Source organism: Somniosus microcephalus, chromosome 6 (assembly GCF_052327205.1).
Source record: "Somniosus microcephalus isolate GS21.2 chromosome 6, FLI_Smic_1.0, whole genome shotgun sequence".
Classification (NCBI taxonomy): Eukaryota; Metazoa; Chordata; class Chondrichthyes; order Squaliformes; family Somniosidae; genus Somniosus; species Somniosus microcephalus.
This window is the reverse complement of record NC_140992.1, coordinates 135058266-135082429: the sequence shown is the minus strand read 5'-3', so window position 1 is coordinate 135082429 and position 24164 is coordinate 135058266. Positions and strand designations below refer to the sequence as shown.

Sequence of the window (24164 nt, the reverse complement as noted above, 5' to 3'; positions counted from 1 at the left end):
ACAGGCCAGTTAGCCTAACCTCGGTGGTGAGAAAATTTCTGGAAAAAATTCTGAGGGACAGTATTAATCGTCATTTAAAAAGGCACGGGTTAATTAAAGACAGTCAGCATGGATTTGTTAAGGGAAGGTCATGTCTGACTAACTTGGGTGAATTTTTTGATGAGGTAACAAAGAGGGTAGCGCATTTGATGTAGTCTGCATGGATTTTAGCAAGGCTTTTGACAAGGTCCCACATGGCAGACTGGTCAGAAAAGTAAAAGCCCATGGGATCCAAGGCAAAGTGGCAAGTTGGAGCCAAAATTGGCTCAGTAGCAGGAAGCAAAGGGTAATGGTCGATGGGTGTTTTTGTGACTGGAAGGCCGTTTCCAGTGGGGTTCCGCAAGGCTCAGTACTCAGTCCCTTGCTTTTTGTGGTATACATCAATGATTTAGACTTCAGTGCAGGGAGCATGATTAAGAAGTTTGCAGATGATACAAAAATTGGCAGTGTGGTTGATAATGAAGAACGAAGCTGTAGGCTGCAGGAAGATATCAATGGATTGGTCAGGTGGGCAGAAAAGTGGCAAATGGAATTCAATCCGGAGAAGTGTGAGGTAATGCATTTGGGGAGGGCTAACAAGGCAAGCGAATACACAATAAATGGTAGGATACTGAGAAGTGTAGAGGAACAGAGGAACCTTGGAGTGCATAGCCACAGATCCCTGAAGGTAGCAGGACAGGTAGATAAGGTGGTTAAGAAGGCATATGGGATACATTCCTTTATTAGTTGAGGCATAGAATATAAGAGCAGGGAGGTTATGCTTGAACTGTGTAAAACACTAGTTAGGCCGCAGCTAGAGTACAGCATATAGTTCTGGTGACCTAATTACAGGAAAGATTGCACTGGAGAGCGTACAGATGAGATTTACGAGGATGTTGCCTGGGCTGGGGAATTTTAGCTATGAGGAAAGGTTGGATAGGCTGGGGTTGTTTTCTTTGGAGCAGAGGAGGCTGAGGGGAAACTTAATTGAGATGTATAAAATTATGAGGGGCCTAGATAGAGTGGCTAGGAAGCACCTATTCCCCTTAGCAGAGAGGTGAATAACCAGGGGGCATAGATTTAAACTAATTGGTAAAAAGATTAGAGAGGAGTTGAGGAGAACTTTTTTCACCCAGAGGATGGTTGGGGTCTGCAACTCACTGCCTGAAAGGGTGGTAGAGGCAGAAACCCTCATCACATTTGTAAACTACTTGGATATACACTTGAACTTCCATAACCTACAAGGATACGGACCAAGAGCTGGAAAGTGGGAGTAGGCTGGATAGCTGTTTCAGCTGACACAGACATGATGGGCCGAATGGCCTCCTTCTGTGCTGTAAATTTCTATGATTCTATGATCAAATAATCTTTGGTATGTTTTGTTTGTGTGAACCCTTTTTTACCTCAGTTTCCTCAAAGTCGAAGCAGTCCCAGTTATGGGACAGGGTGGCACTCTTTCTCTTCCAGTACTCAAGGAATGTTACCGCCCACAGTGACATGAAGATACTGAAGAACACGGTGCCCCCATTGTCAAAGAGCTGGCTCACCTGGAGGAAAGGGAGACATAGTGATGGTCAACAATGTAGCTGTGTTTATGAATACACAAATTCATACCCTAACATATAGAAGATTAAGGGGTGATCGAATTGAGGTGTTTAAGATGATTTGAGGGCTTTATAGGATAGAGAAACTATTTCCTCTGGTTGGGGGGGTGGAGTCCAGAACAAGGGGACATAACCTTACAATTAGAGCTGGGCCATTCAGGGGAACTCTGGAACACTCTACCCCCCGAAAAAACTGTTGAAGCTGGGGGCCGGGGGGGGGGGGGACTCAGACATAGCCCTCTCAAAGAATGCTCCACACGTGGCGTTCTCCAGACAAGTCCTCCCCTCCTCTTCCTACCAGGGAGCTCTGTCCCCCTCACTGCTAGCTTCAAAATATCAGAAATATCCTCATGCAACTTGTGAATTGCATTCAGCACCATCTCTGTGACCCGCTGCTCCTTTATCAATCACCCTATTGGCAAGGACATTCATATTACAGTTAAGGAACTTATAGGTTTACAGCACAGAAACAGGCCATTCACTCAACAGTTCTGTGCCGGTGTTTATGCTCCACATGAGCTTCCTCTCACTCTATCAGCATATCATTCTATTCCATTCTCCCTCATGTGTTTATCCCCTTAAATGCATCTAAATGGGATAGATTCAGAAGAGATCTAGCAGCTGAAGACTGGGCATCCATGAGGCGCTGTGGGCCATCAGCAGCAGCATAGGAACATAGGAACAGTCCCTCGAGCCTGTTCCACCATTCAATGAGATCATGGATGATCTGCGACCTAACACCAATTACCCGCCTTTGGCCCATATCCCTTAATGCCTTTGATTAACAAAATGCTATCAATCTCTGATTTAAAATTAACAATTGATCTAGCATCAATTGCCATTTGCAGAAGAGAGTTCCAAACTTCTACCATCCTTTGTGTGTAGACGTGTTTCCTAATTTCACTCCTGAAAGGTCTGACTCTAATTTTTAGACTATGCCCCCTAGTCCTAGAATCCCCAACCAGCAGAAATAGTTTCTTTCTAACTACCCTATTTGTTCCCCTTAATATCCTGAAAACTTCGATTAGATCACCCCTTAACCTTCTAAATTCTAGGGAATACAATCCTAATTTGTGTAATCTCTCCTCGTAACTTAACCCTTGGATTCCAGGTATCATTCTGGTAAGCCTACGCTGCACTCCCTCCAAGGCCAATATATCCTTCCTAAGGTGTGGTGCCCAGAACTGAACGCAGTGCTCCAGGTGTGGTCTAACCAGGGCTTTGTATAGCTGCAGCATAACTTCTACCCCCGTTGTACTCTAGTCCTCTAGATATAAAGGTCAGCATTCCATTAGTCTTTTTGATTATTTTCTGTACCTGTTCATGACATTTTAATGATCTATGTATCTGGACCCCCAAGTCTCTTTGGACCTCCACTGTTTTTAGCTTTTCACCATTTAGAAAGTACCCTGTTCTATCCTTTTTAGGTCCAAAGTGGATGACCTCACATTTGCTTACATTGAAATCCATTTGCCACAGTTTTGCACATTCACTTAATCTATCAATATCCTTTTGTAATTTTATGCTTTTATCTACACTGCCCACAATGCCGTTTATCTTTGTGGAAGCAGAATTGTACTTCACCACAATCTGTAACCTCATGGCCCGGCATATCCCTCACTCTACCATTACCATCAAGCCAGGGGAACAACCCTGGTTCAATAAGGAGCGTAGAAGAGCATGGCAGGAGCAGCACCAGGCATACCTAAAAATGAGATGCCAACCTGGGGATGCTGCAATACAGGACTACATGCATGCTAAAAAGCAGAAGCAGCATGCTATAGACAGAGCTAAGCGATTCCACAATCAACAGATCAGATAAAAGCTCTGCTGTCCTGCCACATCCAGTCGTAAATGGTGGTGGACAATTAAACAACTAACGGGAGGAGGAGGCTCTATGAACATCCTGTTGCTCAATGATGGAGGAGCCCAGCACGCGAGTGCAAAAGACAGGGCTGAAGCCTTTACAACTATCTTCAGCCAGAATTGCCAAGTGGATGATCCATCTCGGCCTCCTCCTGAGGTCCCACCATCACAGAAGCCAATTCACTCCTCATGTAAGGCTCGCAAAATTTATACAGATTCCCCCAAACCAAGAAAAGAAGAGATATTGGACTGTTTGAAGGAATATTGGGCCAAAGGGGTTTAAAATCAATACCCCAGGATTTCTGCTATTTTAAAAGGCATGTTCAGGCCTGTGGAAAAGCTGCAACAAAAGGAATGGGTTGGACACTGTGGGACAGACAGTTTGAGTATTGGAAAAGGCCAGATTGTCCGAGAATGTCCTGGACTGTCCCAGTCATTCTACATAAAGACAATAGGCCCACGGGAGGACAGTTCCCGCCGAAAACCCACAGGGCCATCAAGTACATGAATAATACAATACATGCCAACAACCAACAAAAGAGACCCTGGCCCCAGCAGGAGAAGACAATCAAACAACAGATTAACCACTCAAAGATTTCCAATAACACTTTGCACATTTAAAACTGATTTTGAAGCAATCCTGAAACCAGTTAAAAGCCAATTAAAAATAGATGGGACCAGCCCCGAAACTCAATGAGAATTTAAACCTATTAAAATTAACGAGCCCGCCAAAATTAACAATGGACCAGAGGAGATTTGGCGGTCAGATAAGCCAGGCCTCAACACAGTATAATTGTGGCCTGCTTAGACAGTTGACAGTACAGTTCGAGTTGAGAGAGTCAGTTGAGGACACAGCTCAAGACAAGCAGTTGAGAAGGTTCAAGTTCAGTACAGGAGAGAGAAAGTACGGTTCAGAAAGAGTACTACTCATTATCATCATCACTGTACATAGTCGGAGGATCGGAGACTTGAGGAAAGAAGAACGAAACAAAAGGAAAAGGGAATCGCGGCAACCAAAGGCCTCAAGAAACCAACTAACAATATTACCACCAACTAGGTAATATTGGGCCATGTAGGGGGTGGTGCGTATGCCCAGTCATTTATGCCTCTGACTGTTTATGAGCGGTTCGAGTCACTCCCACGCCCCTGGGTTCTAGACACCGGACTTAGGTACAAGGCGGCTATACAGCAAAGACTCGAGTAGACAGGTGGTTAGATGTAAGCAAAAACCAAGATTTTTATTGACACAATCTTATGAAAAATTACTAGTATAAACTTTTACAGGCAAAATACAAAATAACTATATACTTATACAGGGAATGGGGAACACACGGCACATTGAGGGAAAACAAACTATCCCCTTATCCTTATCCCACCCCCTATACCCAACTAGATTAAGCTATGAGGGGTCAGAATTCATGCTCACCAATCCAAAAGATCTGCTGAATTCAAAACAGCGGTGGGGTTTGGGGTTCGCTCTTTGTGCTCTCTGGAGCCTGCCATCGTCACGTGGGCTCGGGTTGCTGCAAGGGCGTTGTCCAGGTACAAGTACCCCAAAGTTAAAGTCTCTGCTTGGGTACTTTACCTCGCAGGGATGATGGTTCCTCTTCCTCGGCCGGCAGTTGGAGTTTGCATGAAGATAGTCGCAGGTCAGCTGGACTGAAGGCCCGATCTTCTTCAATCGTCTTTCCATTCATCTTCTTCACCACCTCGCCTCGTCGCGTCCCGCCTCGCCTGGCCTAGTTTGTCCGTGTCCGCCTGGCATGATGCCGGGCGTCCCTGAAGGAATGGGGAAGGCACGAGCAGTGGCCGGGCGGTAAGCGCGGGATGGGGGAAGAGCAGTAGCCGCGAGGACGAGGGGCCGGAGCCGGAGCAAAGGCTGAGAGCAGAGAGAGGTGGTTGCCGGTGGGCCTCCAGTTATACTCCTTTGGATGGCCCTTATCTGCGTGCCAAATCAGGTTAGTTCTTTGTCCCAATCTTGGCGGGCTATTTTAAATAACGGTAGCAATCTACTCTAACTGTTTTTGGATGGCCGGTAATCACATCTACTGGCCAGATAATTGACTTGTTTTGTTATTAATACATCTTAATGGGCCTGTCCAGCCTCGATGGCTTCCTTAAGCTGTTCCCAATTATTTATGCAAACTGCTTGATGGCCTTAACTACAGGCCTAACTGGGTTTGAACTGTCTCCGATTTGGTCTAATCCATAATTCAAAGTCCTGTTTGGTTTTCAAAATGCAAAGTCTCTCTTCACAGAAACTGCAGCTTTGGTTTCGATTTGTCCACGAGCTGCCTGTGCCGCAGAGTCCAAGTTTTTAAAATCTCACAGGCTTTCTGCCACGAGGCGCGGACGCCATTTTGGGTACCCTTTTTCATTAAAATGTCCATGCAGGGTCCCTTTTCTTATTAATAACCTTGGGGGAAATGTAGAAATTTTGCGAATGTTACAGCCACCGCGACCAACAAGAAACCAACCAACAAGAAGTCGAAAATTCGCAAGTTTGTTTCCACTCTACAAGCTAGCCTGACTTACCCCTGGGTAAGATTTGAAACAAAAGACTCTAAAAACTATAACTAACCAAAGGAAATTGGGTACTTACCCGATAAATCCAACTACGCATCAGCGGACAGGCGAAGACTGAAAACCCAACGCAGGTGCAGTCTTCCACCACGTCCGGGGTACAGTAGGCCCCGACCGCCACAACTAAAGAGAACCCCGAAATCGCAAACCTCTACAATCTGTCAAGAAAGTCGTTTGGTGAGCATTTCCTGGTCCTTTGGATTTCAATCTAGTTAGTGAAGTGGGATTGGGAGGTGTACTGTCCTCCCTACGTGTATGTGTCTGTACGCAGTTAGACAGCCAGCCAAACTCCTTTCAATAATGACATGGGAGTCAGGATGTAGCGTCCAAGCTCCGGTGTTTAATGATGCCACACTTGCATGAGGTCAATGAAACAATACAAATCAGTTGTATTGGGTTGGAGTAAAAAGGCAATGCTTTCGAAGGCGTAACAATATAAGATTACAGCAGATTAACTTGCAGCACACTTCATGCTGTTGTGACCTCTTTGTTTGCTTATCACTATACTATTTCCTGTTCCTGTTGAGTGACCCTACTGGCCATTACCATCTACTGCCACCTACTGGCGGCAACAAAACGTAACACCTGCAATTATAAGGCAGAACACTCCCCGCCTGGCGTCTATTAGATGCCACTACTTATAAAACATACAGAACTGTGGAATCAATAATACTCAGTCCTCCTTAGGTAAGAGGAGTACGACCTCTGAGATGGGTCTGAAGAACTTTTTGACCGTCCCTTGAACAGTGGCCTTCACCTCTATCTGTCGTCTTTGCTGGGGAAGACAGAGGTGACAAGACCCATAGGCCACTCATTGCGGGATACTTGGCTTTCTTTCAGTAAGACGATGTCACCTTCTCGGAGACTCCGACGAGCCTCGTTCCACTTCCGCCGGCTTTGCAAAGTGGGAAGGTACTCGGTGCACCAGCGGCTCCAGAACTTACTGGCCAAGGCTTGTACTCTTCTCCACTGGCTCTTCAGGAGGTCTTTGTCAGTGAAGTCTCCAGGAGGAGTGGGTACACTGCCCTTCTGTGTGAGTAACATGTTTGGAGTCAAAAGGAATGGTGAATCTGGATCGGAAGAAACAGGAACAAGGGGCCTCGCATTAACGATTGCTGACACTTCAACCATGAAGGTGCACAGCACTTCGTGCGTCAGCTGAGGTGGTCTGTTCTGTTGCAACATGGAGTCCAGAATGCGCCGCGACACTCCAATCATGCGCTCCCACGCACCACCCATGTGTGGAGCATGCGGAGGATTAAATTCCCATTTGCAACCTTGCTGGCTTAGGTATGTCAGGATGCTTGGCCTTTGGTTGTGTTCATTCCCTAACTCTAGCTCTCGACAGGCTCCAATGAAATTTGTTCCACAGTCGGATCTTAACTGCTTTGCTGGCCCGCGGATGGTGAAGAATCTTCGTAATGCATTAATGCAGCTGGACGTGTCCATGGACTCGATCACTTCTATATGCACAGCTCTTGTGCTCATACAAGTGAATAGCATAGCCCAGCGTTTGCTATGAGTGGCGCCTTCTCTGGTGCGGCGAGTAGTGATAGTCCAAGGGCCAAAAACATCCAGGCTGACGTATGAAAATGGTGGCGATGAACTAAGTCGTTCCGGAGGCAGATCAGCCATCTTCTGCTCCTCCATTCTCCATCTGAGCTTTCTGCATGTGACGCATTGGTGTAAGACAGATCCAATCAACTGTTTGCCGCTGACAATCCACAAGCCGGCTGCTCGAATGGCTCCCTCAGTGAACTGGCGGCCCTGGTGTTCTATCAGTTCATGCTGGTGTCTTGTGAGCAATGTTGTAATGTGGCAGGACAACAGGACCCCTTTCTTGCAAGCTCAGTTCTGCATGCGTCAGCCGTCCTCCAATTCTGATGAGGTTATCATTCAAAACTGGATTCAGTTTCCACAGTGAACTGGTCTTGGTAATGGTTCTTTTTTCAGCAAGTGCTCTGTACTCCTCAGAGTACGCCTGAACTTGAACTGACATGATAATGTTCTCAGCTGCAGCCAACTCGTCTGGGGAACGAGGCTTCCTGCACCAGTGCCAACCTCTGCATTTGTTTGATGAGCTGCCAGGATCGGACTTGAGAGCGAGCCACATGGATTAAGAAAGCTATGGCTCTAACGAGCGATTGCCAGGTTGAAAAGCGCTCAAAGTGCTCACAGGTAAGTAGGCTCTCTTGGGTGTGAGTCATTAAGCTGATCACATGAGGATGGACCTCCACATCTAGTTCTGGGCTGACGAGCTTGAATGATTCTTGTGCCGTATGGTCAGCTTGGTCAGGTTTGTGTAAGAAAGCTGGCCCGGTAAACCACATTGTACTGGAGAGCTGGGAGGCAGGCACTGACCTGGTGGCGAGGTCAGCTGGATTCAGCTCTGTGGGCACATAGTGCCACTGGTCAGGGCATGTTGATTGTCTTATTCGCTGAACTCTGTTGTGTACATATATGAAGAACCTCTTTGACTCATTGGAGATGTAACCGAGCACAACTTTGCTGTCACAGTAGAATTTCACTGCATCAAGCTTGAAATCTATCTCATCCAGGATGAGATCTGCCATCTCCACCGCTAATACTGCAGCGCATAACTCCAGGCGTGGTATGGTGGGCTCTGTCCGGGGTGTCAACTTCACCTTTCCCAGGACAAATCCCATGTTGCTTTGGCCCTCATCATCCAGGGATCTCAGGTAGGCTACCGCGCCAATAACTTTCTCAGACGCATCTGAGAATACACACAACTCGGTGCGTTTGGATTTGGAGAGTGTGTCTGGTGAGTAGGTGCGTGGGATATGAAGATTATTTAGATTTTTGAGAGAATTTCTCCATGTCTCCCATTCTGTTAACCTGCCCTTGGGGAGTGGAGAGTCCCAGTCGCTCATGTCTGTGCAGAGTTCTCGTAGTAGGGCTCTTCCCTGAATAGTCACGGGCGCCACCATGCCGAGAGGGTCAAAGAGTGAGTTGACCGTTGACAGCACTCCACGGCGTGTAAATGGCTTGTCACCTACAGACACTGCAAAGGTGAAGGTGTCAGATTCAATTTCCCAATGTAAACCAAGGCTTAGCTGGGCTGGCATGGTTTTGTCACTGTGGTCTAAGTCTTTGATGCCCTTGGCGAGATCCTCAGCTGGGAAGGTCTTCATCACTGCTACACTGTTTGAGGCAATTTTGTGCAGCCTCAGGTTGGACTGTGCTAATGAAGCTTGAGTTCGCTTCAGCAGGTTGATGGCTTCTGCTTCTGAAGGTAAGGATATGAGGCCGTCATCAACATAAAAATGTCTCTCCACAAACTGTCTTGTGTCTGTTCCATGCTCGTGTTCTCCCTCTTTGGCTGCACTTCTGAGCCCATAGATGGAGACTGCAGGGGAGGGGCTGTTACCAAAAACGTGGACCCGCATCCTGTATTCAGTGATGTCCTTTGACATCATGTTGTCGCGATACCAGAAGAGCCTCAGATAGTTCCTATGGTCCTCTCTCACCACAAAGCAATAGAACATCTGTTGGATGTCTGCGGTTACTGCTACGAGCTCTTTCCTAAAGCGAATCAGCACGCCAAGGAGGGTGTTGTTTAGGTCTGGACCCGTGAGCAGAACGTTGTTGAGTGAGATGCCACAGTGCTGAGCGCTGGAGTCGAAAACTACTCTTATTTGACTAGGCTTCTGGGGGTGATAAACTCCAAAAATCGGGAGATACCAGCACTCTTCTCCTTCTTTGAGTGGAGGTGCTAATTCAGCATGGTTACTCTCAAAAACCTTTTCCATGAAGGCAATGAACTGTTCCTTCATTTCGGGCTTTCTATCTAATGTGCGCCGCAGTGATGCGAGGCGTGACAGTGCCTGATCGCGATTGTTAGGCAGAAGAAGCCGGGGTACCTTGAAGGGGAGAGGCGCAACCCAACTGTTTGCCTCATCTTTGTGAAATTCTTTCTCCATAATATTCATGAAAGCTTCGTCTTCGAAGGAGAGAGCACCTTTGTTGTCATCTTTTGTCTTTTCAAACACGGTGTGCCCCAGTTTGTAGACAGCTCTGGTGTCAGCCGAGCACCCCCATGCTGTGTGAGAGAAATCACCTTGTTGCTCCCCGCCGTAGCTCGCTCGCTCTTTCAGGTGGATGTGACTTGGGCAGGGAGTGAGGAAAGAGGGTCGTCCACTTTCTAGCACGTTGGTCTTAAAGGTGCTTACGTTGGGCTTGTGAGCTTGGTCTAGGCCCACTTCTCCCACGAGCACCCAGCCTAAGTCAAGTCTTTGGGCAAAGGGGGCATCGTGTGGTCCGTTAACTTGCTCTCTCACCACATCTCTCCCGAGCAGGAGGAGAATCTGGGCCTTTGGATCCAATGCTGGGATGCATGATAGTATGGGCTTTAGGTGGGCATGGTGAAGTGCTGTCTCAGGCGTTGGTATCTCCGATCGGTTGTTCGGGATTTCACTGCACTCTTTCAGTGGCGGTAAGTCTATGCTCACCCCTTCACTCACTGCCTCGGCACAGAACCCATCTGCTTTCCTTCCTGCCATCTCCAAGAGTCCGGCACAGGTTCTCAGTGAGTAAGGGGCTGGGCTACTCTCGACGCCAAATATGTCAAAAAAGTCTGACCGTGCGAGTGACCGGTTACTTTGGTCATCGAGTATTGCGTACATGTTAACTGAGTGGTCGCGCTGTCCTTGTGGGTAGACTCTTACAAGGCATATTTTGGAACACGATCGTCCTGTGAGGCCTTGGCCACACACCTCAGTGCATATGGAGCTCACTGTTGGTGCAGTGGTAAGGGTTCCCTTTCTCTCGTCTCCGGGCTCAGAGTCTTTGATGGTTGGCTTTTCCGTTGTGGGGGTAGGACCTGGGTGCATAGCTGTGCTGTGGCGGTCACTCTCACACTCCCTGCATCTCAACCCTATCCTACAGTCTCTTGCAGTGTGGGAAACGGAGGCGCAACACCTAAAACATATCCCATTATTATCTTTGAGGTAGGCGCTGCATTCATCTATGGTCTTGTTTCTGAAGCCTCTACATTTTGCGAGCGGGTGAGGCTTATGATGGATGGGGCAGTGTTTTCCGGGATCGTCTTCATTCTTTGCTGCATCTATGCTGATGTCGGTCTTTGCAGTGACATCCATCTTATGCACAGATATAGGCATTCTTGTGCCTACGTACTTTGACATGGGCTTCTCATAATTTGAGGGTCCACTACAGTAGCTGGACAGGGCAAAGCTTGGATCATTTCTAATTCTGGCCTCTCTGCAGATAAAGTTCACAAAGAAGGAAAATGGGGGAAACCACATGTGGTTGTCTTCTTTGAATTTTGAGCCTATGTTGATCCATTTTTCTTGGAGAGGGTGGGTCAACTTCTCCACTATTGGGTTGATGCCGCGAGCAGTATCTAAATAGGAGAGCCCAGGTAAGTATCCGTCTGTTTTGGCTGCCAGTAACTCCATTAAAAGGTCTCCAAGTTCTCTAAGCTTAAGGTAGTCTCTGTTACCTATTTTAGGAACGTTTTCCAGCTTACTGAAGAGGGCTTTCTCTATCACCTCAGGAGCGCAGTAACACTCCCTGAGTCTTGCCCAGACCATTCTAAGGGCTGTGCTTGGGTCATTTATGTACACAAACCAGATCCTACGGGCATGTTCTGACGATTCTTTGCCCAGCCACGATGACAATAAATCCAACTCCTCACTAGCACTCAGGCTCAAGCCGCCAGTGGCATTAAGAAAGGATGACTGCCATGCTGTAAAACTCTCTGGCTTGTCGTCAAATTTTGTGAGACCTGTGATTACAAGTTCTCTACGTGCCAAATATTGGACAATGCCTGTCATATTAGGAGTCTGTGCATGGGTTGCCAGAGTATGATCGCATCGGAAGGGCTGCGATTGGATGGGAGACTGCCATGCCGGGTGACCTGTTCTAGCCTTTGAAAAGGGTTCTTTTTTGATGTGTGGAATTTTGGCATGAGTACCTTCCAAGTGGTTGGGAGCGGCGGATTGAGGCACAGGTTTCTTCGGGAGCGCTGCAAACTCTCCTTCGTGTGACCAGTCGTCAATAACAAGGAAGGGGTCGTCATCAGTGTAGCGTGAATGATTCACCTGAGTGACCTCATGTTGGGCTGGTGATGGCTATTCCGTGTTCTCGTGCAATGGTTCAAAGTTTGGGAAGGAGGAGATGTCTGTGCGTATCCTAGCCTGCTCCTGGACACAGTCGCTTGTCCGCCTCTCAGTGCTTTGAGGTGATGCAGGACGCGCAATGCTGCGGTGCTCTCCCACCTCTGCTTCTAGTGCCGCTTCCCATATCTCCGCCTCAGCAGTAGCAGCAGCTGCTTCTTTCTCCATGTGTAGTGCCTCCAGCGTGGCGTCCAATGTAGCAGCCTCTGCTTGTAGTCGGACCTTCTCTTTCTTCACAGCCAGTGCCTTTTTAGCAAAGGTCACGTGAGCCTGTGCCGCTTTAGCTTTAGCACATGCTCTAGCTGCTGCTACACTGGCTGTTGATGATACACCTGCAATTATAAGGCAGAACAGGAGGATAAGGTATTTTTGTCTAGTCATTCTCCCTCGCATATTCCGAAGTGTTCCCCCTTTTAGAGTATAAGATTTATTATATTGTATATTTTCCTGTCTCAAAATAAAAATCTCAATTCTTTTGACCAACTCAGGTGTCTGTTGCACTTTCATTACAACCCCCAAATAAGTCGAACGTCTAGAACCAAGGGAGTGGGAGCGATTCGAACCGCTCAGGGAGTCAAAGGCAAAGCTGACCACACACACCACCCCTTACAGAAAATGGCGACTGCGGCAGGACTTTGGCAAAAGGGATGTAATGCAATAGACCCTGTGTTTGATGAAAGAACGAAGATGGGAGAGAGGATTTCCTCTTACATTTTTGAGAAGGTGAATATCACCAAGAAAAGAGTGGCCAGTCTGTTGCGTGCTGAGCGTCCCATGGACGCTGCAGCCAAATGGACTGAGAGCAAGGATCATAAGTAGTCAGTAGAAAGGCCATCTGGTTGGTCTGCGCCCTACGACAGATCCAGCTTTTAGGTCAGCACATTAAAGCATTGACAGAAGAGCTGCAGGAGGCAGCCAAACTGTCGCAAGCAAGAGCTATAGCAGGGGAAGGATTATTGCAGGAATTACAGGCCCAAAGTCAGGAGAAGTTACAGCTGGTGGAGAAACACAGAAACAGGCATGAGTATTTTCGGTGTCAAGTCACTGAAGCAAAAAGCAATGAGTTAGTACTGAAAGAGGAGAACGCTCGCCTAACCAGACAGTAAAGGAACAGGAGGAAAAGTTCAGATACGTGCAGGCAGCTTACAAAGTAGCAAACACTAGGGATTTTGAAGCGGGAGATCACGGCCCCTGTCAAAAGCAGATCGACAGTTTAAAACTTGCTCTGTCCAGGGCAAAAGACATGGTATGCCTAGTGAGCCCAGGTGCAGCCGGGTAGACCTGGAAGTAGAAGTAGAAACTGTTCAGATGTCACCTGTGGCGCCGGGGAACAACTCGGTTGGGCAGCAGGAGGGACAAGCAATCTGTAGGGAGGGCAGGGAGGAGTGCACACCGCCACCACTTGTGGCGCCGGGTTTTGACTCGGTTTGGCAGCAGGGTGAAGTGGGCAAACAAATGCAGGGAAGGTCGGAGCCGGGGCTGATGTGCCCAGCTCGGCAGCAAAAGTTTGGCCCACCCGGGGGTGGTGGGGACCAAGGGCCCCTTGAAAGTCAGTTCGTGATTCCCCACGGGACCCAACAGCTTAGGGCTATAAGAACATAAGAAGTAGGAGCAGGAGTAGGCCATACGGCCCCTCGGGCCTGCTCTGCCTTTCAATAGGATCATGGCTGATCCGAAGCTAGACTCACGTCCACTTCCCTGCCCGCTCCCCGTAACCCCTAATTCCCTTATCAGCTACGAAACTGTCTATCTCCGTTTTAAATTTATTTAATGTCGCAGCTTCCACAGCTCTCTGAGGTAGCAAATTCCATAGATTTACTACCCTCTGAGTGAAGAAGTTTCTCCTCATCTCAGTTTTGAAAGGGCAGCCCCTTATTCTAAGATTATGTCCCCTAGTTCTAGTCTCACCCATCAGTGGAAACATCCTCACCGCATCCACCTGATCAAGCCCCCTCACAATCTTATATGTTTCGATAAGATCGCCTCTCATTCTTCTGAATTCCAATGAGTAGAGGCCCAACCTACTCAACCTTTCCTCATAAGTCAACCCCCTCATCTCCGGAATCAACCGAGTGAACCTTCTCTGAACTGCCTCGAGAGCAAGTATATATTTTCTTAAATATGGAAACCAAAACTGTACGCAGTATTCCAGGTGTGGCCTCACCAGTACCCTGTATAACTGAAGCAAGACTTCCCTGCTTTTATACTCCATCCCCCTTGCAATAAAAGCCAAGATTCCATTGGCCTTCCTGATCACCTGCTGTACCTGCATACTAACCTTCTGTGTTTCATGCACCAGGACCCCCAGATCCTTTTGTACTGCAGCACTTCACAGTTTTTCTCCATTTAGATAATAACTTGCTCTTTGATTTTTTTTCTGCCAAAGTGCATAACCTCACACTTTCCAACATTATATTCCATCTGCCAAATTTCTGCCCACTCACTTAGCCTGTCTATGTCCTTTTGCAGGTTTTTTATGTCCTCCTCACTCACTGTTTTCCCTCCCATCTTTGTATCGTCGGCAAACTTGGATACGTTGCACTCGGTCCCTTCCTCCAAATCGTTAATATAGATTGTAAAGAGTTGGGGTCCCAGCACTGACCCCTGCGGAACACCACTAGTCACTGATTGCCAACCCGAGAATGAACCATTTATCCCAACTCTCTGTTTTCTGTTAGATAGCCAATCTTCCACCCATGCCAGTATATTACCCCCAATCCCGTGATTTTTTAATCTTGTGCAGTAATCTTTTGTGTGGCACCTTGTCAAATGCCTTTTGGAAGTCCAAATACACCACATCCACTGGTTCTCCTTTATCCACCCTGTTTGTTACGTCCTCAAAGAATTCGAGCAAATTTGTCAAACATGACTTCCCCTTCATAAAACCATGCTGACTCGGTCCGATTAAATTATGCTTATCCAAATATCCTGTTACTGCTTCCTTAATAATGGACTCCAACATTTTACCAACCACGGATGTTAGGCTAACTGGTCTATAGTTTCCAGCCTTTTGTCTACTTCCCTTTTTAAATAAGGGTGTTACATTAGCAGTTTTCCAATCTGCTGGGACCTTTCCTGAATCAGGGAGTTTTGGAAAATTACCACTAATGCATCCACAATCCCTACCGCTACTTCTCTCAAGACCCTAGGATGTAAGCCATCAGGTCCAGGGCATTTATCCGCCTTTAGTCCCATTATCTTACCGAGTACCACCTCCTTAGTGATTTTAATCGTGTTTAGCTCCTCCCCCCCATAACCCCCTGTTTGTCCAGTGTTGGGATATTTTTAGTGTCCTCTACTGTAAAGACTGATACAAAATATTTGTTCAGCGTTTTTGCCACCTCCATGTTCCCCACCACTAATTTCCCGGTCTTGTTCTCCAAGGGACCAACATTCACTTTAGCCACCCTTTTTCTTTTTATATAACTGTAGAAACTCTTGCTATCTGTTTTTATATTTTTTGCTAGTTTACTTTTATAATCTATCTTCCCTTTCTTAATTAATCTTTTAGTTATTCTTTGCTGGCTTTTAAATGCTTCCCAATCTTCTATCCTCCCACTAGATTTGACTACTTTATATGCCCTTGTTTTCAGTCAGATTCTATCCTTTATTACTTCACTTAGCCACGGATGGCTGTCTTTTCTTTTACACCTCTTTTTCCTCAGTGGAATATATTTTTGTTGAAAGTTGTGAAATATCTCCTTGAATATACACCACTGCTCATGTACCGTCTTACACTTTAATCTATTTTCCCAGTCCACTTTAGTCAACTCTGCTCTCATTCCTTCATAGTCTCCTTTATTTAAGCTTAGTACGCTGGTTTGAGATCCAACTCTCTCACCCTCCAACTGAATTTGGAATTCAACCATGTTATGGTCACTCATTCCAAGGGGATCCTTTACTAGGACATTTTTTATTAATCCTGTCTCATTACACAGGACCAGATCTAAGATTGCCTGCCCCCTGGTTGGTTCAGTAACATACTGCTCAAGGAACCCGTCCCTAATGCACTCTATGAATTCTTCCTCAAGGTTGCCCTGCCCAATTTGATTTGTCCAGTCAATATGAAAGTTAAAATCCCCCATGATTATAGCTGTTCCCTTATTACAAGCCCGAACTATTTCCTGATTTATACTCCGACCAACAGAGTTGCAACTGTTAGGAGGCCTATAGACTACGCCCACTAGTGACTTTTTCCCCTTATTATTCCTTATCTCCACCCAAACTGTTTCACTATCCTGATCCTTTGACCCAATATCATTTCTCACTATTGCAGTGATTCCATCCTTTATTAACATAGCCATGGTAAGCCACCTGAGCAAACTCACCCAAAAGGGAGACCCCTCAGTCCACTTTTCTGGAAGTGGAACAAGCAGCAGGCATTAATGAGTGCAACAAGTCAGAAATGGCCAAGATGCTTCTGTTCACCTTAGATGGCAAGTTGTACCAGTCCCTCTTTGCTGAGAGCAAGAAGGGATAGGGCGGGTACGCTGCCATCCAGGATCAAGTTCTGGAGGCGATGGAGATGAATGATGTAGTCCTTTCTCCCGGGTGGAGAAGACTACCCAGTTAGCAGGGGAGACCCCACAGGCTTTCGCAGACAGGTTGTGGCCTGTGTACAGGAGAGCCTGTAATGGGGATCTCGACTGGACTAACTTGAACCAGGATGAGCTGGCTCACTGGCTCCGAAGTCTGGTGGCAAACAGCTTGCCATGGATCAGAGCCAAGGCCAAGCTGTGGTTCGACCCAAAGGGCCCCCAAGTCACTGAGGAGACAGTGGTCAGGCAACTGACCCTGGCTTACCGCAACGGTAGAGGGGTGGAAGAACCACAAACAAAAGGGAAGGTTCACAAGTTAAAACCCAGCCAAAGTAAGAAGGAATGGCACCAGGAAGGGGGTAACCCTTCCGATACGAGGCGTAACTGCTTCGGGTGCGAGAAAAGTGGGCATTGGAGAAGGGACTGTAGGAATCCTTGGAAGGATAGTGTGGGGAAAAATTCCCCAGCTCCTGCCCCAAAGGCAGAAACACCGACCTCTCCCCCCACAGTTGATTTGTTAGTAGCTGCACTTCGAGTTTTGTTGGCTGGCCCAGGGAAGGTAGCCACAGCCACGGGTGCTTTAACTCCATCTGCCCCAGCTAACACAGACTTATGACTAGAGCCAGCGCAGCCTGTCTATCTGTGTCCCCTTGAGTACGATATATGGAAAAGACCGCTTGTTAAGATGGAAGTGGAAAAGGTGAAAGGGACCTATCTGTTGGACACGGGAGCTTCGAGCACCATAGTCTACTCAGATAACCCCGCCGCCTCACCTCTGTCTAACAGGGTCCCATACAGCTTAGTGGGGTTCACAGGTAACGAGCAGGTTGGCTCATTCTCTATCCCGCTGTCCATTCATTTAGGAGCACTCCACACCAAGTGGACTTGTGTTTTAATGAAGTGGGAGCAGGAAGGGAAAGGGATCCTGGGGGCTGATTTTATTATAGGCCACAGGATTCTAGTGGATCTTAGGAACCACTGTCTGTGGGGAGCATGCACCGACATAGAGAGTGAAGTGGCAGTTATCCCAGAGAAACAGGGCAAGGGGACCTTGTGTACCCTAAAACCCAAGGAGGGTTACGACCTCAAGCAAATGGTCAGTAACACTCCAGTGGAGTACCAGGCATTTGTGCGAGCACACCTCGGCGCATTTGCCACTCACAAGCATGATTGTGGGAGGGTGAACGGGGTCAAAGTAAGTGTAGATGAGGACCCCATGACCCGGCCACAAAAGCAGTATAATTTCCCCAAAGAGGCGGAGGCAGACATGGAAACGGCCATGACCTCTCTGGTCAAACAGGGGGTATTGAGACCGATAGCCACCCACGTAAACTCTCCACTGTGGCCGGTTAGGAAACTGGACAACTCCTGGAGAGCCACGGTGGACTATCGGGTACTCAATCGAAACATCCCCGCCTGTGCACCCACAGTCGCAGCTATCGCCGACCTCACTGGAAGTATTCCAGCCTCCACGACCACCTTCACGGTGCTGGATATTTCCAACGGGTTTTGGTCCATCCCTCTACGGAGAGAGGACCAGTACAAGTTCGCCTTCACATTTAAAGGCCAACAATACACCTGGAACTGCCTACCACAGGGGTTCCACAATAGCCCCAGCATTTTCCACCAGTGTATGGCAGATTGCTTCAAAGGCTTCAGCCGACCCCAACAGTTAGTCCAGTATGTGGATGACCTGCTCCTATTCACTGATGAAGGAGAGGAACATGGTCCACTGCTGGAGTTGTTCAGGCAGGAAGGTTTAAAGGTAAACCCCAAGAAGGTACAGATCGGCCTACAGGAAGTAAAGTTCCTAGGGCTGGCTGTACGAGCAGGGGAAATGGCCATCGATAAAGCCAGAACGGAAGCAGTGCAGGAGTTACCAGCCCCCAATACAGTGACAGGAGTGAGATCTTTTCTAGGGCTAACAGGGTACTGCAGAGATTTTATTGAGGTTTATGCGGCCACAGCAGCCCCTCTGCTTCGACTCCGACACAAGGGAGTGGAGTGGTTTTGGGATGAGGGTTGTGAGGCAGCATTTGTAAAACTCAAGCAAAATCTGCAGACCGCGCCAGCTCTAGGGGCCATTGATGGGGAGAACATTTTTTCTTGGAGGTAGCAGCCAGCGGGGACAGTCTGAGTGCAGTGCTGCTCCAGTAGCGGCACAGTCAGCTGAGACCGGTGGTTTACTCCTCCAGGATACTCACAGATGTGGAAAAGGGCTATTCCAACTGTGAGAGGTGTGATGAAATATATGTCTTCATCAGCCCCTGTGTTTTACCTGCATTGTATTGTGTGTACCGCCCCCTTTTCCCCTATTGTGTGTATTGGCTCCGCCCCTGTCTTTTGTCATATAAAGGTCTCAAGAGCTGTATGAGTCATTCTGCCAGACGAATCCGATGTGGAATGGCGTGCAATGTTCTTAGCGATTAAAAGCCTTCAGTTGAATCCTTTAACTCCTTGTCTTTGAGTTATTGATGGCACATCAATTTTAATCACTAAAACACCAAGATGGATCGACTCCTGAAACCAGAGCGCTTGGATCTGGACCCCCATGCCACAGACGCAGCCACACAGTTCGGACACTGGTTCCAATGCTTCGAATTTTTCATCGAAACCTCAGCCACCACCATAGCAGCCGCGACCGCCACCGGAGACGTGAAACTGGGAATCCTGCGAAACCAGGTGAGTCATCGGGTCTCCCCTCTCATCCGAGATGCCACCAGCTACGAGGATGCCTGCACCATTCTGAAGGTCCACTACGTGCGGCCAATAAACGAGGTGTACGCCAGGCATCTTCTGACTACTCGCACGCAGCGGCATGGTGAGTCACTAGAGGACTTCATGCTAAGCCTAAAAGTACTGGGCAGAGACTGTAACTGTAAGGCCGTGTCTGCCACCGTGTACACGGAGGAGCTGATCCGAGACTCCTTTATTGCGGGCCTCAGTTCAAATTACATTCGGCAGAAACTGTTTGAAAAGGAGGGACTGGACTTAAAACAGGCTATGGGCATAGCACGATCGCTGGATATGGCCCAGAGGAACTCTGAATCCTGTTCCTCAGGCCACGCGGCCCACTCCGCCTCGTGCGCGCCGTGGGGGCCGCCATCTTGGAAGCCATCTTCACCTCCCAGGTCTCAGGCCAGCCCAGCACCGTCGGAGCCCCAGCCTCCACCCAGGAGCCCCACTACTGCATCGGGGCCCGAAATGCTACTTCTGCGGCCAGGACAAACACTCCAGGCATCTGTGCCCAGCGAAGGGCACCACCTGTTTTAAATGCGGGAAGAAAGGACATTTCAGTAAAGTCTGCAGAGTGAACCCCGCCTCCAACTCCGCCGCCGCCGCGTGCGCGCCATGGGGGCGGCCATCTTGGACGCCATCTTGTCCACCCTCATGGAGTCCACCATCTTGTCCCAACTACACGGACCCCCAGGACCCACTGGTGGCCTCAATCACAGTGGATCAATCCAGGCCGCATCCATTGTCTAGATCGATGATGGACATAGAGGTAAACGGGAACAAGGTTAAATGCTTGATTGACTGCGGGAGCACCGAAAGCTTTATTCATCCTAGCCTGGTAAAACGACTTTCACTAACGATAGTCCCTACACAGGGCAAAATCGCCATGGCTGATAAGACTCATACCTCAAAAATTACAGGTTTCTGCGCGGTTATGTTGTCGGTAAAAGGCACTGATTACAGAGATTTTAAACTGTTGATAATGCCAGATCTCTGTGTGAGCGTGATCTTGGGTCTGGACTTCCAGTGCCACAACCGAAGTATCACGCTTACCTACAGTGGGTCCCAGCTGCCCCTCACAGTGTGCGGTCTGGCTACCCTGAAGGTCAAGCCGCCCTCTCTGTTCGCCAACCTCGCAGCCAACTGTCGACCCACAGCGACCAAGAGTAGGCGGTACAGCTGGGAGGACAGACGGTTCATTGCGTCTGAAGTAGAAAGACTCAAGCGGGAGGGTATCATCGAATGCAGTACCAGCCCGTGGCGCGCCCAGGTAGTAGTAGTTAAGGGTAGCGAAAAGAAGCGGATGGTGATAGATTATAGCCAGACGGTTAATCTATACACCCAGCTAGATGCCTACCCTCTGCCCAGCATAGCGGATATGGTTAACCAAATTGCGCAATACCGGGTGTTTTCCACCATCGACCTAAAATCGGCATACCACCAGCTCCCCATTAGGCCGGAGGACCGTCCATACACCGCCTTCGAGGCGAACGGACGCCTCTACCACTTCCTCAGAGTCCCCTTTGGGGTAACGAATGGGGTCTCGGTCTTCCAGTGGGAGATGGACCGCATGGTCGATGAGAACCAGTTAACAGCCACCTATCCATACCTAGACAACGTCACCATCTGCGGCCACGATCAGCAAGACCACGACTCGAACCTCGCGAGATTTCTGAAAACCGCCCTCAGACTCAATCTCACCTACAACGAGGATAAGTGTGTCTTTAGCACCACGCGCCTCTGTATCCTGGGCTGCGTGGTGGAAAACGGGGAAATCGGTCCGGACCCCGACCGATTGCGCCCCCTACGGGAGCTACCCCTACCAAACACTCCCAAGGCCCTGAAAAGGTGCCTGGGGTTTTTCTCCTATTACGCCCAATGGGTCCCCAATTATTCCGACAAGGCCCGTCCCCTCCTGAAATCAACGTCCTTCCCGCTCACGGCCGAGGCCCTCGCCGCCTTCAAAAGCATTAAACATGACATTGAGAAGGCCGCGCTGCGGGCAGTGGACGAAAACATCCCTTTCCAGATCGAAAGCGATGCGTCCGACTTCGCTTTAGCAGCCACCCTCAACCAGGATGGGCGGCCCGTAGCCTTTTTCTCAAGAACCCTCCAAGGGCCCGAGATCAGGCACTCCTCGGTAGAGAAGGAAGCCCAGGCCATAGTGGAGGCAGTGCGGCACTGGAGGCACTACCTAGCCGGCAAACGCTTCACCCTGCTTACCGACCAGCGGTCGGTAGCCTTCATGTTTAACAACAAACAGAGGGGGAAGATCAAGAACGACAAAATTCTCAGGTGGCGGATCGAACTCTCCACGTTTGAGTACGACATAATATATAGGCCGAGGGCCCTCAACGAATCCCCCGACGCCCTATCACGAGGGATGTGTGCCAGCATCCAGGGGGACAGGCTACAGGGCCTCCACAATGGCCTCTGCCACCCGGGGGTCACCCGGCTATTTCACTTTATAAAATCCCGTAACCTGCCCTATTCCATCGAGGAGGTCCAATCTATGGCCAGGGACTGCCGCACCTGTGTGGAATGCAAGCCCTTTTTTTACAGGCCCGACCGAGCCCACCTGATCAAAGCTACATGGCCATTCGAGCGCCTGAGCTTAGATTTCAAGGGACCACACCCCTCCACCGACCGCAATGTGTACTTTCTCAACATTGTGGACGAGTACTCCCGCTTCCCATTCGCCTACCCCTGCCCAGACATGACCAGTGCCATGGTCATCAAGTGCCTCGACAGCCTGTTTTGCACGTTCGGCCTGCCGAACTACATCCACACTGACAGGGGGGCGTCGTTCATGAGCGACGAACTGCGCCAATACCTGCTGTCGAAGGGGATAGCCACGAGTCGGGCCACTAGTTATAACCCCCGGGGTAATGGGCAAGTGGAGAGGGAGAACGCGACGGTGTGGAAGGCGGTCACCTTAGCACTAAGGTCTAAAGGCCTCCCTACCTCCCGCTGGCAAGAGGTCCTCCCAGACGTACTCCACTCGATAAGGTCGCTACTGTGTACTGCTACTAACGCCACTCCTCACGAGAAGATGTTTGTTTTTCCCCGCAAATCAACCTTGGGAGTGTCCCTACCTTCGTGGCTCTCTACCCCAGGGACAGTCCTATTACGGAAGCATGTGAGGGGCCACAAAACAGATCCCCTCGTGGAGGCAGTACACCTACTCCACGCAAACCCACAGTACGCGTATGTCAAGCACGCCGACGGGCGTGAGGACACCGTGTGCATAAAGGACCTCGCCTCGGCAGGAAGCGACGACGACCCATCCTCACCTCCCCCAGAAGAACCTCCACGATCCCCAGAGGTATCCTCACCACCCCCAGAAGTACCTGCAACACCCCCAGCACATGGGTATGCCCAGGAGGGCACCACGGACTCCCGGTCGGAACCCGAGGTACTGTTGCGATGTTCAGGAAGGACTATCACACCCCTGGACAGACTAAATCTGTAGAAGGGGTGAATGTGATGAAATATATGTCTTCATCAGCCCCTGTGTTTTACCTGCATTGTATTGTGTGTACCGCCCCCTTTTCCCCTATTGTGTGTATTGGCTCCGCCCCTGTCTTTTGTCATATAAAGGTCTCAAGAGCTGTATGAGTCATTCTGCCAGACGAATCCGATGTGGAATGGCGTGCAATGTTCTTAGCGATTAAAAGCCTTCAGTTGAATCCTTTAACTTCTTGTCTTTGAGTTATTGATGGCACATCAAGAGGCACCTCCTCGCCACTCACTGGGCTGTGGAAAGATCATTGATCTTCACAGGCACCTCGCACATCACCCTCCTCACCCAGCATACGCCCACCCAGATGCTCCTAGATGGGAGAATTAAAGATGGGACAGTGAGCAGTGCCCGCATTGCTCGCTGGACCCTGCTTCTCTCCCAGATGGACCTAAGGGTGAAAGGTCTCTGCGAGCCGAAGCTCGCAGCCAACATGATTTATCCAGGGATGGCCCACTGGTGTTCCATTGAAGGAGTATGGGAAGTCAACATAGGTTTTTGGGCCGGGATACACCCCACAGGCCGCGAAATCCATGTGGACAGTTCCAGCACTGTATCTGCTGGGAAACGACTCACAGGGTGTGGAGTTTATGACCCAGGGGCAGACATTGCCCTGGCAATTAAACTCCCCAGCACCATGAGCGCCCAGCAGGCTGAACTGTCCGCGGTAGTGTACGTGGTTACACACCCAGAGAAATTCCCTACACCATACACGATTTGCTCGGACAGCATGTTCACATGCAATTCGTGTACGGAATACATGGCCATCTGGTCCAGTCGGGGATACACCTCCGCTGACGGGAGACCCCTGGCAATCAAGCCTCTGCTGGTGAAAATCATGACAGCCGTAGGGGAGGAAGGGAAGGTCTATATCCATAAGGTTAAGGCCCATGAGGGAGGGCAACCAAAGGGCAGATGAATTGGCCAAGCAGGGAACTAGGGAAGGAGAGTTTTGGGACCCCTACCAGACAGGTTCGGTAGCTGCAATCTGGGACAAGGGAGGCACACAGGGGGTAGCTTTGGTCCCGGACCTAAAGCAGGGATCCCATCCTCAGAGCCGTCCTGAACGCGCTCACAAAAGGGGAAAAGGTAGAGGGCCCATACAGTACAGCAGCCATCACCGTCAAGGAAGGCATGCTGTTCA

General features: G+C 49.1%; 1 protein-coding gene across 3 annotated transcripts in view; it reads right to left on the bottom strand.

Annotated features, from left to right (window-relative positions):
* LOC147116091 (anoctamin-7-like) overlaps positions 1-24164 on the bottom strand; it is a 201937-nt gene that overhangs the window by 79679 nt on the left and 98094 nt on the right. For 2 of the 3 annotated variants that reach the window (XM_085990813.1, XM_085990812.1), the window contains exon 11: positions 1422-1565. The exons of the other annotated variant lie outside the window; for it this stretch is intronic. In XM_085990813.1, coding sequence (XP_085846939.1) covers positions 1422-1565 — 144 coding nt within the window. The remainder of the gene's footprint in view (positions 1-1421; positions 1566-24164) is intronic. 3 annotated transcript variants of the gene reach the window in all.